Raw genomic sequence first — 17,266 nt, 5'->3', positions numbered from 1 at the left:
GTTGAAAAACTTAATATAATGTTGGACACGTTATTACCTGAAAGTTTGTTGTAAGAGAGATCCAATATCTGTATTTTTCTAGACATGAGTGGAATTACCCCACCAAGAAGATTATGGTTCAACCAAAGTTCTATCAAGGATTGTATGTTACCAATATTTCTGGGTATTAAACCACTTAATTTGTTGTTTGACAAATCCAGCTTTTCAAGGTTAGTCAAATCTGAGATGGAAGGTGGGATTGAGCCACTCAGCAAGTTCCAGCTGATATTTAGGTACTTCAAGTTTAAGAGCTGTGTGATTTCACGAGGAATCTTACCAACAAAGTTATTGTGATCAAGGCTTAACACTTGAAGCTGCTTCAGATTACCCAATTCTGTTGGAAGCTCGCCAGAAAACGTATTTCGCGCCAAGTTCAAATACAACAACTCCTGACATAAACCAAGATGAGCAGGGATGGGTCCTGTCAACATGTTGTTCTGCAGATCCAAATCCACCAAATTGTCAACTACGCCACTCAACATAGGTAAGATTGATCCTCGTAGAAAATTGTTTCCTAGTCTTAACATAACCAATCTTGAAGAAACATTGGTAGGTAGTGTACCTACCAACCTATTGTAAGAAAGATCAACAAGTGTTAGGTTCTTGGAATTGGCAAGCTCCTCTGGAATTCTACCCTGGAAACTGTTGCATGATAAATCAAGCTTTTGTAACCCCTTCAAATTTCTAAGAAGATTGCTAGGAATCGACCCGGTCAAGTAATTAGAGCTAAGGTTCAAGGTTTTGAGAGCCACCAACCCATCTAACTGCGCCCCAATGCTTCCAGACAGTGAATTATGAGACAAGTCCAGGGACTCTAAGTTGGTAAATCCACCTTTGTTGAAACAAGGTAGATTTCCATAAATATGATTCTGACTAAAATCTATAGATTTCAGGTTTGAAAGATTTCCACAAATCGTGAAGATATCTTCGGGGAATGGAAATAGAAAGTTGTTGGAAACATCTAGAAGTTGCAGTGATTGAAGTTGGCATGCAATTGACATAACACTTGAATTGTTGATCTCGTAGCCGGAAAGATGGAGTTGGGTTACAGAGTTGTTGGTGCATATCACCCCTTCCCACCTACATGGGTTTGTGCTTGCATTCCATTTGGGAGAGTTATGATAATAATAAGATGTATAAATATAATCTTCATAATCAGAAGCATAATTTTGTGGATTATGGAGAAAGTGAAAGAGGTTGAGCATGATTGATTTCTGTGTTGAAGATTGGTGACTAAACACTGATGAGCTCCACAAAGCAAGGACAAACAGAAATGACAAATAGTGGATAGTGAAGCCCATTTTCAAGTTAGTTTAAGGAAGAAAGAAGAATTACGACAAACAGAAGTAACGGTGTGTTTGGATTGAAGGAAATGGAGAAAAAGGAAGGGAAAGGAAATGGAGAGAAATGGAAGGATGTTTCTACCGCGGATATTTCAAACAACCACTATAGAATTTTCAGAAATGGAGGATTAAATTGTAGGAAATTGATCCCTTCAACAATGGAAAGATTTAGAAGGAAAACTCACAATTCTTCCCTCCCATTCCTTTATTTCCCTTCCGTCCTCTTCTTCCCCCTCCCCTTGTTTTCCTTTCCCTTTCATTATCCAAACATACCCTAAGAGTCAAATCAAGAATAGAGATGGAGGAAACAGGAGACAGAAGAGTATTTGCGTTTTTAAAAGGTTGGTTGTATTTACTTGGATTGGCTTTGAATAATTAGGAATTCTCACAAATTGTGCAATTAATAGTAATTATGTCTATATCTTAATACAATTACTAGAAAAGTAATTTCTTGTATTAGCCTTGTTATATACGGAAATGCTATACATAGCCTTTAGGGCTATATTGCCTATATATAAGCATTAAAGTTACACTAGAAAATCGTATAAATTTAGGAAATTATAAAAATATAAACACTTTTCTTTTTTGATAAAAAAAAATTAAAAAAAAAATATAAACACTAATTACACTGATTTGCGCATGTTTTTGTCATGAATTTTTAATTTTATATTGTATAATTTTCAAGAGTGTATTTAATGCTTATACGCAACCCTTAGGGCTACATACAGCATTACCCGTATATATTTGGTGCTAGTACATGTGTATTGACTTATTGTGCAGAGCGTAAATGTTCTGTTGCTTACTACGTATGCATTATATATCAAGTATCAAACATTCAAACTATCATGTTCTCTTGCTTACTATTCCTATACATTACATATCAAGTATCAAAGTATCACAACTTATCCTTCAATTCTACCATAAATGACGGTACATTTATTTTTCCTCTTGTTTTTTTCCACAAACAAACAGCTTGAAGGACCTTGATGCCGTGTACTTGTAAGTTGTAACGTGTTGAATTATAGATGAGTGCCAAGAATTCCAAGTCAATAGATCTATTGAGGTTAGTAACTAAATGAGTGGTGCTAAATCAGTGTTGGAATAATAATTCCAGGTCAAACAAAAGTTGGGATTTGAATTGAAGTTTCTTCTTTCTCCATTCACCGGTTAAGGAATATGGGAGGATATGTTTTTGTTTTGTGTTTTTTTTTGAAAAACGGGAGGATATGTTGGATACATATTTTCTTCCATTTGTATGCTATATTTTGACATATTATAGACTGCTGGATCAACAACTTTCCATTGAATATATCAGAAACCTGTAATCTATCTGAATATTTTAAATAAGGCCAAATGTCATGTTATGAGCAAACTGAGGACCGTTCCTACTAATAATTGAAACATAGCTTAGCTTATTTAACAACTGCATCAATAATATTGATCTGATAAACTACAGACTGTATTTATGTCAGAGACTTTCTCTGAATTTTGGCAACATAAATAGCTATAGTTACATATATTCTGTTATATAAGCTGTCAATGAAGTTGAAGAAGGCGTATCTCCAAGTATGTTTTAATGCAAGAGTACCACAGACACCCCAAAATCCAAAGTAGAATCCAAGCCCCATACTCACGTACAACCCTATATAGAAGTGTTTGTTTTCAGCTACTTTTCTTTTCGATGAGCTATCTCCTCCTTCCACAATACCGCAGCTGGTTGTAACTGGTTGTCCACAAAGCTCAAGATTGCCTACAAAAGCTTTCAATTTGAATTTCTGCAGCGTTGATGGAATCGGGCCAGACAGATTATTATATGATAAATCAAGGTAACTTAGTAGTCTCTCTGACCCGAGCATTGAGGGGATGTTCCCTGACAGCTCGTTGCCTGCTAAGTTCAAATACGTGAGTTGCATGTCTTCAATAGGTGCTGGAATGGTTCCTGAAGTTGTATGATGATTATGAGAGTTAGAGAAGATATGTATGCAGCAACAGCAACAATATTGAACTCGACATTTCAGTAAAAGAAAAGATTGGAATATTACCAGAAAATCTGTTGTTGGAGAGATCCAATATTTTCAGAAAATTCTGTTTAAAAAGTGATGGTGAGATTCTTCCTTGGAAAAGATTGTTACTGAGATTCAGAGCATATGCTGAATTTAGAGGCATGGGAGGAATATCTCCGCTAAGATAGTTGTTTCCTAACTGGATTTCAACGAGGGAATTCAAGTTACCAATGTTTTTGGGTATCAAACCACTTATATTGTTGTTTGAGAAATCTAAGTGTTCAAGGTTTGGCAAGTTTGAGATAGAAGAGGGAATTGAGCCACTTAAATTGTTGCTCGACAAATCCAAGTATAAAAGGTTATTCAAGTTAAAGATAAAATGAGGGATTAAACCACTTAACTTGTTGCTTGACAAATCCAGGTTTCTAAGGTTAGTCAAGTTAAAGATAAAAGATGGGATTAAACCACTTAACTTGTTGTTTGACAAATCCAGGTGTTCAAGGTTAGTCAAGTTAAAGATAGGAGGGATTGAACCACTTAATTTGTTGTTTGACAAATCCAGGTTTTCAAGGTTACTCAAGTTTGAGATAAAAGGTGGGATTAATCCACTTAGCGAGTTCCAGCTCATACTTAGGCGGTTCAAGCTAAACAGATGTGTGAATTCATGAGGTATGTTTCCAACAAAGCTATTCATCTTAAGGTTCAACACTTGAAGCTGCTTCAGATTACCCAATTCTGCAGGCAGTTCACCAGATAACCTGTTTTTGGCCAAGTTCAAAGACAACAACTCCTGACATAAACCAAGTTCAGCAGGGATCGTACCTGTCAACTTATTGTAAGAGAGATCAAGATACCTCAGGTTGTTGCAATGAGGAAACTGCTCTGCTGGAATTCTGCCTTGGAAATAATTGTATGACAAATCAACTTCTTGTAACCCCTTCAAATTTCCAAAAAGATTGCTAGGAATTGACCCGGCCAAGTTATTCGAGCTAAGTTTCAAGCTTCTGAGAGCCACCAACCCATCTAAATGCTTCCCAATGCTTCCATACAGTAAATTAGAAGACATGTCCAAGGACTCTATGTTGGCAAAACCACCATTTCTAAAAGATGCTAGATTACCATAAAGTTTGTTTTGAGAGAAATTTACCGATTTCAGACTTGGAAGTTTGCCACAACTTGAGAAAAAATCATCTGGGATTGAACTTAGATATGATTGAGAAATATCAAGAACTTGTAGTGACTCAATTTGGCATGCAACTGATATAACACTTGAATTGGTGATAAAAATTTCAGAGAAATCGAGTTGAGTAACAGAGTTGTTGGTGCATGTTACACCTCTCCATGAACTACATGGGTCTGTGCTAGGCTCCCAATTGATAAAGGGTTTGTCATCCGGGAGAAGTTTGAATAGAGAAATCATGGTAGATTTCTGTGTTGGAGATATATGTGAAAAAACTAATAATGGACTCGAGAAAAGATACAAGATCAAAATGAACAAATTTATGGTGACGTATATTTTCATGTTTGTTTCCATACTTAAAAGTGTGTGTATGTATGTAGGTTGAAAACTAGTAATGACAATGGCTTAATACAGTGGGAGTGAGAGAATGCAGATGAGAAAATTAAAGAGAAGGCATGCAGAATAGTATGTATAGACGTATTTGACAGGTCGAACCGTTGAATATTCTTGGATTGACTTTTAAGTATAAGGGCAAAGACTTCAGAGTTTACTTCTTGTATGGTGCAGTTACAAAATTTGTACACTTTGAAATCATTATTGTAATTATTTACACGCTTTGAAGAGTTCCACATTGGTCGGGCCATGAAATTATTAGTATGTGGAGCTGGTCTGAAATAGTAAATGTTCAACTAATATCTGGGAAGTAAGTGGGAACTGATTAAAATCACGAAATCAGCTCATAAATTACAGCCTTACAGGGGAAACAAAGATCATCTATGCTGTCAAATTTACTTCTTCATTAGTCCAAGACTTGGTGGAAATAAAACTTAACAAGCTCGATAAAAAGTTGGTACATTATTATTAATATGAATCACGAAAACATACGTAGCTGCATCCAAAATGAAGAGCTGATGAGAAACTACAGACTACAATTTTATGTCAGAGACTTCCTCTGAAATCTGGCGACATAAATAGCTATAGTTACATAGATTCTGTTATAAACGGTGTCAATGAAGTTGAAGAAGGCATGTCTCCAAGAATGTTTTAATACGAGAGTGCCACAAACTCCCCAAAATCCAAAGTAGAATCCAAGACCCATACTTACGTACAGCCCTATATAAAAGCTATCTTTGCCTTCATTTTCTTCTTGTATGGATGGATCATCTTCTCCTTCCGCAATGTCACAGCTGTTTGTTACTGGATACCCACAGAGGTTAGTGTTCCCGGCAAATGTATGATATCCAAATATTTGTATCGTGGTTGGAATTGGTCCAGATAGATTGTTGTTGGACAAATCAAGATAGCTGAGACGACCGAACCCGAGTTGAGAGGGTATATCCCCTGACAATTCGTTGCTTGCTAAGTTCAAATATGAGAGCTGTGACATGCCTTTAAGGGTATCTGGAATATTGCCTGAAATAAACAACCCAGTTAAATTCATGAATATAAAAGGTTGTAGTAGACATTAACAAGCACTAAAGGTGGCATAGCAGGAAATCCAATATAAATTATGTTGAGATGTTATTACCTGAAAGTTTGTTGGAGGAGAGGTCCAGAATCTGTAATTTTTGGGGCATGAGAGGAATTTTTCCAACGAGAAGATTATTGCTCAAGTGAAGTTCAATCAATGAATGTAAGTTACCAATATTTGTGGGTATTAAACCACTTAACTCGTTGTGTGACAAATCTAGATATCTAAGGTTAGTCAAGTTTGAGATAAAAGGTGGGATTAAACCAGTTAGCAAGTTCTGGCTGATAGTTAGGTGTGTGAGGTTGGATAGCTGTGTAAATTCATGAGGAATCTTACCAACAAAGCTATTCATCTCAAGAAACAACCCTTGAAGCTGCTTCAGATTACCCAATTCTGTTTGCAGTTCACCAGATAACAAGTTGCGCGCCAAGTTTAAAGACAACAACGCCTCACACAAACCAAGATCAGCAGGGATCGTACCTGTCAAGTTATTGGAAGAGAGATCAAGATATCTCAGGTTGTTGCAATTAGAAAACTGCTCTGGAATTCTGCCTTGGAATCTGTTGTGTGACAAATCAAGCTCTTGTAACCCCTTCAAATTTCCAAAAAGGTAGCTAGGAATTGACCCAGTCAATTGATTAGAGCTAAGGTTCAAGCTTTTGAGAGCCACCAACCCATCAAACCGTGCTCCAATGCTTCCATTCAGATAATTATGAGACAAGTCGAGGGACTCTAAGCTGGTAAAACCACCTTTATTGAAACTAGGTAAATTTCCAGAAATATGATTCCAACTAAAGTCTATAGATTCAAGCCTTGGATGTTTGCCACAAATGCTGATGAAATCATCTGGGATTGAATCTAGATAGTTGTAGGAAACATCAAGAACTTGCAGTGATTGAATTTGGCATGCAATTGATATAACACTTGAATTTCTGATGTAGTAGTTGTAGTAGGTGAGATCGAGTTGGGTAACAGAGTTGTTGGTGCATATCACACCTTCCCACCTACATGGGTTTGTGCTTGCATTCCATTTGGGAAGAGTCGAAAGATCATCATAATCATAATCATAATAGTTTTCTGGATTATGGAGAAAATGAAAGAGGTTGAGCATGACTGATTTTTGAGTTGAAGATTGTTGAGAAAACACTAACATACTCCACAAAATAAACACAAACAAAATCGACGAGTAGTTCATGGCAATGCCCATTTTCAACTACGTGTTTGTTTCATCGACTGTGACAATGGCGCTATATAAATAATATTGAGACTGAGAAAAGGGAGATGAATGAAGAGAAGCAAAGGCAGAACGAATGAAATAACAGTATTGCCGTGTTTGAAAGGATGACTTGACTTGAAATAAATGAGAAACATACTGTGAAAAATCTTATACTTGGGCTCATGTGTAGTGTTCTCATTATATCTTCTAGTATACTCGTAGTAGACTAGTGTATTTGTATATCCACACTCCTGGTTTCTTGTACGAGTAGTTATTTTTGACAAGTGGTTTTTTAAATAGTTGCACCAATACTAGAGGATAAACGAATTGGCACCTCTAAGGGTCTGTTCACATTTACTTAATTTCAGTTCAGTTCACTTTAGCTCTTAATTTCCCTCTCACATAAAATATTCATTTTAGCTCAATTCAGTTCAGTTCAGTTCAGCTCAGTTTTGTAAATGTGAACAGACCCTAAGTAGTGCTAAAGGAGTCGAAAATCGAAAGACAATAAAAGAGAAAAGTTCAAGAATGAATTTTTTCGAGTAAAAGAAATAAATACTCCGTGATTTTATATTTTAACTGCCTAATAATGATCCTCTTGTCTCATTTTAAATTATCTTTCGCTCTCTCATCTCTTCCCACAGTAATTTAGTTATGTTTTTCTTGATTTTTTTAATTTTTCAACATACCCAACTTAAATAATAATTTAATATATTTAACCTTTTCTAATTTTAACTCCGAGAAAATTTTTATTGCACTTGAAATTTTGTATTTTCACTCTCTAGACTTTTAGAGTCATGTTCATATAGTCTATTGGTTTTGTTATAATATTTAGCCATTACAAGTACTACCTTTGATCCAAATTCCAAAGTTGCGAGTAATTTGAACCAGAGGTAGTATATCTCAAAGTCATTTTAGTGTGTATAATCTCATTTTTAATTTGAGTTATGCTGATTGCTGAATTATTGTATCAAAAAACGTTAAATTTTGAATTTGGTCTTATTGGATCGGATCGGTTTTTGACACATGTGCCCCACCCCCTATGTTAACAGCTTAACACCCTGATCTTCATTCTTCTCAAATGACAGACTGAAAAAAAAAAAAAGAAAGAAAAAAAAATCGAAAAGAAGAAAAAAGTGAGAAAACCCCTTTAACCCATCGTCTCTTTGTGTCTCTCAGCAGGTCTTTCTCTTTCTTCTCCTTCTGTAATTCTGCAATCAATGTCGGTTCCTTTCACTTAGATCTCCCCTGAACCCTGATTCCCTACTTCTCAACCTTCTCTAAGATCCCACCATTTCTTCCCTCTTTCAATTTCTGCGATTTCAAACATTTTTGTTTAACTTCTTCAAAAAAGAGTAGAACATTTTGGGGTTCGAACAAGATTGAACTCGAATACAATACTGATTTTCTGAAACTGGGGTTTTGTATGCTTATTTTCTGGGTTGAGTAATTGAACTCATCACCCATTTATTTACACTGTATCAATTGTAGTTTGTGTGTTTTGGAGAGGGAAATCAGGGTCTTGAATATCTAGAGCAATGCAAGAATCTGGGGAAACTTCTGGAACTTATAATGGGATGTCTTCTGATAATATTAAAGGGTTGGTTTTAGCTTTATCATCCAGTTTTTTTATTGGGGCTAGTTTTATTGTCAAGAAGAAAGGGTTGAAGAAAGCCGGATCTAGTGGCGTTAGAGCAGGTATTTATCCTAATTTCTGCAATTTGGTTATTGATACATCAAATTTAATTGTATACACTAATTTTTGATTTGTATTTAATACATTTAATTTGCTCATACTTTCCCCATTTTCTGCAATGGTATGCTATTTTGAATTAGGGTTTTTGATTTTACTGCCTACGATTTTTGGGATAATTTGTGGCATTTTGGATTTTATTGGATTCTGAGGTTCTGGGCATTTCTATCATTTTATGCTTTTCCGGGTTTTAGAACTGTTGAAGTTTGGATGAGTGTTCATGGGTTAGGGGTGAGGTTGTGAATTGGACCTCCTTAGACCTTGATGACGTGGAATCGGTGCCGGGTTGTTGTAGTGATAATGAGCAGTATAATGTTGAAAGAATGATAAACTCCGCCTCCCTGTGATAAATGCTATATATAATGTGTAATAAAATGCCATATCAGGTAAAAAGAGTGCATTTATTTCTGAATTATTTGGTTTGTAGCTCTGTAATTAGTATGGCTTGTTGGGATTTATTCAAGGTGTAAATTTTATTAATGGTAATCAAGCGAACTTACGAGAGTTGTTACTGTTTTAGGAACTCTGACATTCTTTGGGGATTACCTGAAATAAAGATTTTTCTTTGGAACGGAAATCATACAAAGTCCATTGTATTGATTGTGGTGCTTAGCTTAACTTGTTTATATGCAAACTTCACTATTAGGTCTATTACACCTTGTTTGGTTGGGTGCAACTGTACTAGGCTACAAGCTAGCATGAGAATTTCAACATCATTAGAAATAAATCAAGTTCCACTAGCGGCTAGCCTTTCAATTTTTGTGTACTAGAAGGCTCTTTATGTAACTACTTCCTACACGGTTTATGATAAGTTGCTTTTTACATAGAAGGGCTAGATTAATGGAACTTTCAATGCTTTTTTCATGCTAAATGTGCCGGTTCCCATAAACAGGTACTTGTGTAAATGAATGAGGCTAATTTTTTCGTTTTGCAATTACGTCAGGAGTTTTGAGGAATTCTCTAAACTTAATTCTTTAACCTAAGATTTATGCCTAATTTGAACCTTTTGCCTGAATAGCTCATTGCACCGGAGGAGTGGTTTTGTTTATGGTGAGTTGGTAAGATTTGCATTGCTGTTCTTGAGTATTCTTTAGGCATTTGACAAAATTGATCAAATTTCTATTTCTATTTTGATGATTGACTGATAGACACGTGACCATCATTTGTGTGTGTGTGTGTGTGTTACCGTTGTGAGATGCTACAGAACATGGGTTTTGCTGATCTTAACAATTATAATAACTGGCCCAATGTAATACCTATATTTCATTATGTCCATGTTAGTTGATATCTGCAATACATATTGATGATACTGTTTCCTTTTAATCGTTGCAGGTAGTGGAGGCTACTCGTACTTATATGAGCCACTTTGGTGGACTGGCATGTTAACTAGTAAGTGCATTACCCTTTTGCATCATGTTTATTTTTTATATTAGTATTATTTATAGTTGTGATGTGCCTTTCGTCTGATATTTCCCATTCCCACCTTCATTAGTATTATCTATAGTTGTGATGTGCCTTTCGTCTTATTTTTTCCATTCCCTTAATGGTTAGAGAAAGCATTCTTTTATCTGAACTTGGCGGTCTGAAAATAATGAAGATTATATAATTGAAATTAAAATATTCATTTATGTAAATGTTAGAATGTCAAATAAATTTTTGGCTGTTACTGCCTTATTATTGATAATATTCATGTTCAACTGTCCTGCAATTTTATGTACTCCACTTGCAAGTCTGATATATTTTTTTCACTAGTAAAAGATGAAAACGTTATGTAGCCTGTTTTTGTATCAGGATAGTCTGTCCATTCTTGCTTTCTTGCGGTTCTAGCCCTATTCTCCTATTTGAATATTTCTCTGCAAGAATTCTGTTAACTCATTGAATGGAAGGATTTACTTGTTACTCGGACTCTTCATTTTACTCAAATGCCCGTGTCGGATCCTCAACCCTTGGTCATGAGTATGAGACTTGGACACTTCATTTTAGTTCAAAATCATAGAATTTTTTAACAAAATGCCTGGACATGGGTACCCGAGTCCGAGTAACATAGATATTTAGTGATCAAGAAGGGTGATATTCTCATTTTTTGCTAAGATGAGCTGTTCTAATTTGTTTTTGCCATTTTTCACATAGTTTAGATGTTCTTATATGATTTTTTTCTTTACCCGAGTCATTTTATTCATTTCACACATTTACTTTCATGTACTTCTTGTGGTCAGCCCATTTAAGGACTTGAATTTGTAACTTGTTCATCAAGCCCTTGCTTTTTAAGGTATCTGATTTAAATGATTTTGCTGCAGTGGTTGTTGGGGAAATTGCTAATTTTGCAGCCTATGCTTTTGCACCAGCTATTTTAGTGACTCCACTGGGTGCAGTCAGTATCATCATAAGGTAAGTAGTTGGATTCAATCAGGCTTGTTTTTCAGGTATATGTTGATTTTTTGTTTATTGAAGTGTTTGCTTATGTGATTGCTTTAGTGCTACCCTTGCACATATTATTTTGAGAGAGAGGCTTCATATGTTCGGGATACTTGGCTGTATACTATGTGTTGTGGGCTCAATAACGATTGTTTTGCATGCACCACAAGAGCGCCAAATTGAGTCTGTTGCAGAAGTATGGGATCTAGCCACAGAGCCAGGTTTTACTCTGTTACCATCTAGATTATCTATCAATCTGATATTGTTATAAAATATAAACTGGCAAAGCATATATGAAAACCTCAGTTACACACTTATGTTTACGTTCTTGTGTGCTGGCTCTAGAGATTCCACCACACCTAAATGTTACTCTCATTCTTTTTTGCAGGTTTCCTTGCATATGCAGTTCTGGTGCTATTAGTAGTTTTTTTCCTCATGATTAACTATGTCCCACAATATGGGCAGACTCATGTGATGGTCTATATTGGAATTTGTTCGCTTGTGGGGTCTTTGTCGGTATGTAGGTGGCATTCTTCTACCTTCATTTTTTTTACAATGTTTATATGGATTATTTTGTAATAGCTTTTTACTTTTTCTTATAACAATGATTTGTGACAAGTTTTTACTCTTTTTTACTACAGGTCATGGGTGTTAAAGCACTTGGAATTGCTCTGAAGTTGACATTCTCAGGAATGAATCAGCTGGTATACCCTCAAACATGGGTATTTGCAATTTCCGTGGTATCTTGTATTATAACGCAAATGAATTATTTAAACAAGGTAATCTTCTTATGCTATATTGTGAAGGATGTATGATTGGTGATAGATGCTAGCTTTCTGAATTTATCTTTGGAACGTACTCAACACGTATTTTGTGGCCTGGTTTGTTATGAAAGAAATTAGTGGGCTGCAATGGTGACTGAAAAATCTTTTTTTCTTCTACTGACCTCGTGACATGTTCCTACATTTCCTTTTTTTAGTTTTTTTATATATTTATATGCTTCCATCAAAGAAAAAAGACTATTAAACCTTCATATCCATCATTGGTATTGCAAATGAGAAAGTACAACGTGACAAGGAAATTAGATATGCGTTGTTTCAAATCGTAGTTGATATTGATGGTTGCATACTTTTAAACTCCTTTCTTGTCTTCAACAAAGGATCATTCAACTTTTGGCAACTTACATGTTTAACTTTGAATCACTTGCAAGCCCTCGTGGTCGATAACCACTCTTAGGTCCCCCCTCCCCTTCCTTATTTGCAATCCATTTGATGTGATTCCTCAATGTTGAAACCAGTGCTCCTTGAATTACGTTGAACTAGTACTTTGATCCGTCCAAGCTATTTGCCATATTAGCTATTTTTCTAAGTTTATTTGGAAATGCTTATGAGAGCTTTAATGCCTACATGTTAACATTAACTTTGGGAATCTATGAGAAATCTTTGAATTCCTTGTTCAGTTGGGTATGTGTTAATGTCTATGGTCTTATCAGTCGCTAGATAAAGTTTACATGTTAGTTTTTGTTTCTTAGCCTTTTGGACATCTTGAGATGATTGCGTTTTTACCTCTGTTAAGATAATGTACTGTTAATGAACATGAAAGATATCCCTCTCCCCCTGGTTGCTTTTTTTTTTTTTAACTCTAATGTATTTACACTGTAAAATTGATGTTACACTCCATGTTATATTGATACTCCACGTTGCATTTTATCTATGATTTGGTGTTCATGATGCTGTTGTTTGTGTCTTTGTAATTATGTAGACTTATAGAGTATGACATTGTTATTTTTTCTATCATCTATTCTTTGACTCGACTGGAAGAAGATTATGATCTTGTCTTCCATGTGCAGGCACTTGATACTTTCAACACGGCTTTGGTGTCACCTATATACTATGTGATGTTCACGACTTTTACCATTGTGGCTAGTGTTATTATGTTTAAGGTAACATATCTTGTTTGGACTGAATTCTGAAGTTATGCTTGGAGGGGAAAGAAACATGTTAAATGATTGTGATTTAGCATTGATCTCCTTATATAGATGTATTTATAAATAGTAATTAGCAAGCTAAGAACTTAAAAATTAGAATGAAGTGCAGCAGCTCGCAAAAAATGGTGCAAGCAGCCTTTCCAGTTTCCATATTGTTACATTTTGTTACTTGGTCCCGTAGTGTAGTTGCAATAAAAATGTGTCTAAATCCCTGTGCTTGAACGTGGGATGTTTTCCTGACAGTACAATCTCTTTGAGTTATTATATTGGTTAGTTTGTATGTATGTACTTGGGAAAATGTGGTACCTAGCAGTGCACACGCTCTTTAGGGTATATTGTATTCCCCTGGAAATTAGCAAGACCAGCAGAATATACCAGTGCCAGAACAATGAACTTTTGTGAACGACCCTTGATTTTTATTTTGGGGGTGGTTTTTGACCCTTTTTTGGTTTTTTTTTTTTTTTTTTTTTTTTTTTTTTGGGGGGGGGGGGGGGGGGGGGAGGGGGTGGGGGGGTGTCAAAGTGGGGTTTTTCGTTTTCCTTTGGTCGATGCCAACAACTTGACACATAGGGTCAAGAAAAGATGTACTTTTTTCAGATATGGGAAGATTTAGTTTGTTGGATCTTACTGCCAGTAAAGCTTTTAAAGTGAAACCTGGTCAATTTTTATAAAATAATAGTATATGGCTCTGAAACCGCTGCTTTGCAAGTTTGCTTAATGATAATGAAGCTACACAATTAATTTTGCCACAGTTCACATTGACCAGTCCAGGCTTTTTCTTTCGTGTGTATCCCTTTGTTATGCTTGTATTGTGGAGAGATAGGAGCTGAATAGTGTTAAATGAACTGTGGTCTTTCTGAGAGAGAATTTGGCATTGAAGTTGTTCATCGGTGCTAAATTGTGTCATCCTTCCTTCAAGTGGATGGGCTATAGTATTAAAATAGGGTTGAAAACTATATGATTTGATTTTAACTTAGTGTTCAGATTTTCTACGTTGAGGGGCAGTATGACAGGATGGGTGATAGTATATGTGCATAAGTGCTTCTCAATCCATTTTACCACTTTTTTGTTCTATCTCGCAAGCACAAGACCTTTTAAAGTCTGAAGTATCTTTATTATTCCCACTTCCCAGATTGAACTTAGGTTTGGTTTTTATGCAGGATTGGGCTGGACAAAATGGCAGTCAAATCGTCACAGAGATGTGTGGATTTGTAACAATTCTGGCAGGAACTTTTCTTCTGCATAAAACGAAGGACATGACTGATAGTATGCCCTTGTTCACTTATTTTCATTGGGATTTTTTTTCTACTTTTTTTGTCTGTTATATCTATTATTCTCTCATCTGATTTTTCCCTTCTTCAGGCCCATCATATTCATTCTCACGAACTCCCAAGCACTCGAACATGGAGGAATTTGATCTTGAAGGTGCCCCTCTGGTGAACCAAGAATTAGCTCGTACATCATAACAAAGCATGTTGCTTCAAAATCTGCAAGCGCCCTATGGTATATCATTAGAGTCGGGGCTCTCACGTATTTTAGTTCAAGTGACTGAGCTCCCATTCTTTCTGATTAAAAATATCAACCGCTCAGCCAAGAAGCACACAACTCAGGATTGAAATCAATCAGGCTGCTTTGCTTTAATGCACATGTCTATGAGCTCTCGCCCTCCAACCAATTATAAGAAATCTCATTCGGGCTTTAAGTGGTTGATGAAAGGATGATGAATGCTTTGTAGATAATTAAGATTGTTCAATACAACTTAATTTAGACTCGAGTGTGTTTCGAGGGGTGTATAAAGATAAAAATTCAGTTAATCATTACATTCATTTTTGTTAATGTCTACAAGATCCCAATGATGTCACCTTTCAAATTTCCAAAATGTCCCTGAAATGCCCCTGTGATATGCATTTCAAGCACGTCACAGTTATAAATCGTGCAAGCTGAAGCCTCTTACTTTGAACAAAGCAGAATGGTGAAAGAGAAATCATGTGAACTTCCTTGTACATTATAATGCAGGTATGACATTGATGGTTAGTAACTCCTCTTTCGATCATTTCACATAAACCTTGCTTTGGGTTATTATGTCACTTTCGAGTGCAATATATAAAGGGTGTGAATATCTCCACACATTTTTGATATGATGAGGGACGCCTCCAAATTCTACAGATGGCTGTAGCACAGATATTCCTAGATTTCTGATAGCTTTTAAAAACAAATCTACCACAAATAATCACATCAAGTGATAACTTGTATCAAACTTTTTTTAATGGAATTTGATTTCTTCTTATACAAAGCAAAATCATTTCACTATTCTTGTCTGTTCTCAACTTCTTCCATGTACTGGATTTTGTCATTGTTGTACTATATCATGATACAGAAATTTATTTACTCTCAGTGTACTAAAAAAAAAAAAAAAAAGTAATTAACTGACGTGCAAAATAACCAAATTTAGACGTTTTCCTCAATTGATCTTTTATTAAAAGAACTTAATGTTACGGGACGAAATAATTTTTTTTATTATTCACTGAATTTTTATATCATACTTGTTTGAAGTGATCCTATTTAAGTTGAAAAGAATAGGGTCTAAGCATTGCACGAAATAATTTTAAAGATCAAACACCGTCACCGTAATCATTACTCAATTGAGTGTACGCCTGTACTACCACTAGTGTAGGAGATAATTAGTACAAACTTCAAAGATAAAAGAAGATAAAGTCTATTAATTTTAGTTGCATTAGTATTGACTTGTAGACCTAATGGCAAGAAATTCTCCACTCTATAACACTAGAAAGCATTGACATTAGTCCAACCCAAAATAATAAAAACTATTTTCTCTCTCTTTTTTTTAAAAAAAAAAAAATAATTAAGTTGGTAAATGCTGTTGTGCAAAAGGTAAATCATGGACTTTAGAGTTGAGTTCTCTTTCTTTGTGGGACCCTACACTATATATGTGTTAGAACAAACAGCTATGACATTCACCAAGAATGCTAAATCATTTGAGTTTTCATAGCAGTTGAACTACTAAAACTTGTGCTTCTAAAATATCAAAACAAAACCAAATCCATTTCCTTAAAAAAAACACCATTTCTTTACAAGAACTACTTGATCATCTACAGCAAATGGAAATAGATGAGTTCACCTTCCCTACCACGAATCCGAACAATAGTCCAATCGATTCTCCTCCTTTATGGCGGCTCTCTCCTGCAGCCTCTCCTACGCCTTCCTATGAAGAAGCAAGAAAAGAGCTCAAGAACGCGAAAATAACAGAAAATGGTAACTTTTATTCTAGGAAGAGTTGCTCATTTTTAGAAGGAAAGTGCTTGACTAAAAGATCAAAATTGGGTGGCAATAATTTTAATGATGATCAAGATCAAGAGAAGATGGACATGCTTTGGGAGGATTTGAATTATGAGGAATTATTCAAAAATAAGCGCGATCCAAGGATGATTGAATTTCATGGTAATTATCCTAAGGGAAGTAATGAAGTTGTGCAATTTGGTTGTGTTCCTACACCATTCAAGTTAGTAAGAACAAGTGCTTTGAAGAATACTAAAAGTAAGAAACCAAGTATGTTGCTTTTAGTTAAGGTTCTTAAAAGGCTCTTTGTTCTTCAACAAACTACAAAGAAGAGGTCATATTGACTAATTTGTTATATAATTAGATTTTCTTGCAATTTGATCTCACTATTATATATATACATACATATAACTATACTTGATTAGTTGATTGTATAATATATAGTTCGTTTGGTTTGAATTAGTAGCTAATTTAATTCAATTTCATACTGATAGATATAATATATGTTGTTAAATGTTATTTACAATTTAGCTTAGATTATGAGTTATAATAAGCATACATA

General features: G+C 35.3%; 3 protein-coding genes across 3 annotated transcripts; 2 read left to right on the top strand and 1 right to left on the bottom strand.

The window, feature by feature from the left end:
- Positions 1-2,800: 2,800 nt before the first annotated feature.
- LOC145615510 (uncharacterized) lies at positions 2,801-4,535 on the bottom strand. The gene is made up of 2 exons (XM_081670585.1): positions 3,425-4,535; positions 2,801-3,321 (listed from the first exon to the last, which is right to left on the bottom strand). Exons 1-2 carry the CDS (start codon positions 4,449-4,451, stop codon positions 2,846-2,848), a joined length of 1,503 nt encoding a protein of 500 aa, XP_081526711.1. The 5' UTR covers positions 4,452-4,535; the 3' UTR covers positions 2,801-2,845.
- Positions 4,536-8,349: 3,814 nt separating this feature from the next.
- LOC145613162 (putative magnesium transporter NIPA4) lies at positions 8,350-15,245 on the top strand. Its single transcript, XM_081668225.1, has 9 exons — positions 8,350-8,950; positions 10,338-10,394; positions 11,303-11,393; positions 11,481-11,641; positions 11,809-11,936; positions 12,062-12,199; positions 13,270-13,362; positions 14,568-14,673; positions 14,770-15,245. Exons 1-9 carry the CDS (start codon positions 8,791-8,793, stop codon positions 14,871-14,873), a joined length of 1,038 nt encoding a protein of 345 aa, XP_081524351.1. The 5' UTR covers positions 8,350-8,790; the 3' UTR covers positions 14,874-15,245.
- A 1,281-nt stretch (positions 15,246-16,526) lies between these two features.
- On the top strand, positions 16,527-17,048 carry LOC145613054 (uncharacterized). Its single transcript, XM_081668114.1, has one exon. It carries the CDS (start codon positions 16,527-16,529, stop codon positions 17,046-17,048), a length of 522 nt encoding a protein of 173 aa, XP_081524240.1.
- Positions 17,049-17,266: the final 218 nt, after the last annotated feature.

The sequence above is a fragment of the Chenopodium album genome, chromosome 25 (genome assembly GCF_948465745.1).
Source record: "Chenopodium album chromosome 25, dcCheAlbu1.1, whole genome shotgun sequence".
Classification (NCBI taxonomy): Eukaryota; Viridiplantae; Streptophyta; class Magnoliopsida; order Caryophyllales; family Amaranthaceae; genus Chenopodium; species Chenopodium album.
Note: the sequence above shows the minus strand (reverse complement) of the source record. Positions and strands in the feature narration are given on the sequence as shown.

What these genes read in the sequence shown, in the direction of transcription:
- LOC145615510 (XM_081670585.1), bottom strand. Translation starts at nt 4,451, where the DNA reads ATGTCTTCTAATTTACTGTATGGAAGCATTGGGAAGCATTTAGATGGG. An exon ending in CTCCAACAACAGATTTTCTG is followed by an intron (nt 3,322 to 3,424) that starts GTAATATTCCAA and finishes ATACAACTTCAG; the next exon opens with GAACCATTCCAGCACCTATT.
- LOC145613162 (XM_081668225.1), top strand. Translation starts at nt 8,791, where the DNA reads ATGCAAGAATCTGGGGAAACTTCTGGAACTTATAATGGGATGTCTTCT. An exon ending in GGATCTAGCCACAGAGCCAG is followed by an intron (nt 11,642 to 11,808) that starts GTTTTACTCTGT and finishes TCTTTTTTGCAG; the next exon opens with GTTTCCTTGCATATGCAGTT. An exon ending in AACGAAGGACATGACTGATA is followed by an intron (nt 14,674 to 14,769) that starts GTATGCCCTTGT and finishes TCCCTTCTTCAG; the next exon opens with GCCCATCATATTCATTCTCA.
- LOC145613054 (XM_081668114.1), top strand. Translation starts at nt 16,527, where the DNA reads ATGGAAATAGATGAGTTCACCTTCCCTACCACGAATCCGAACAATAGT.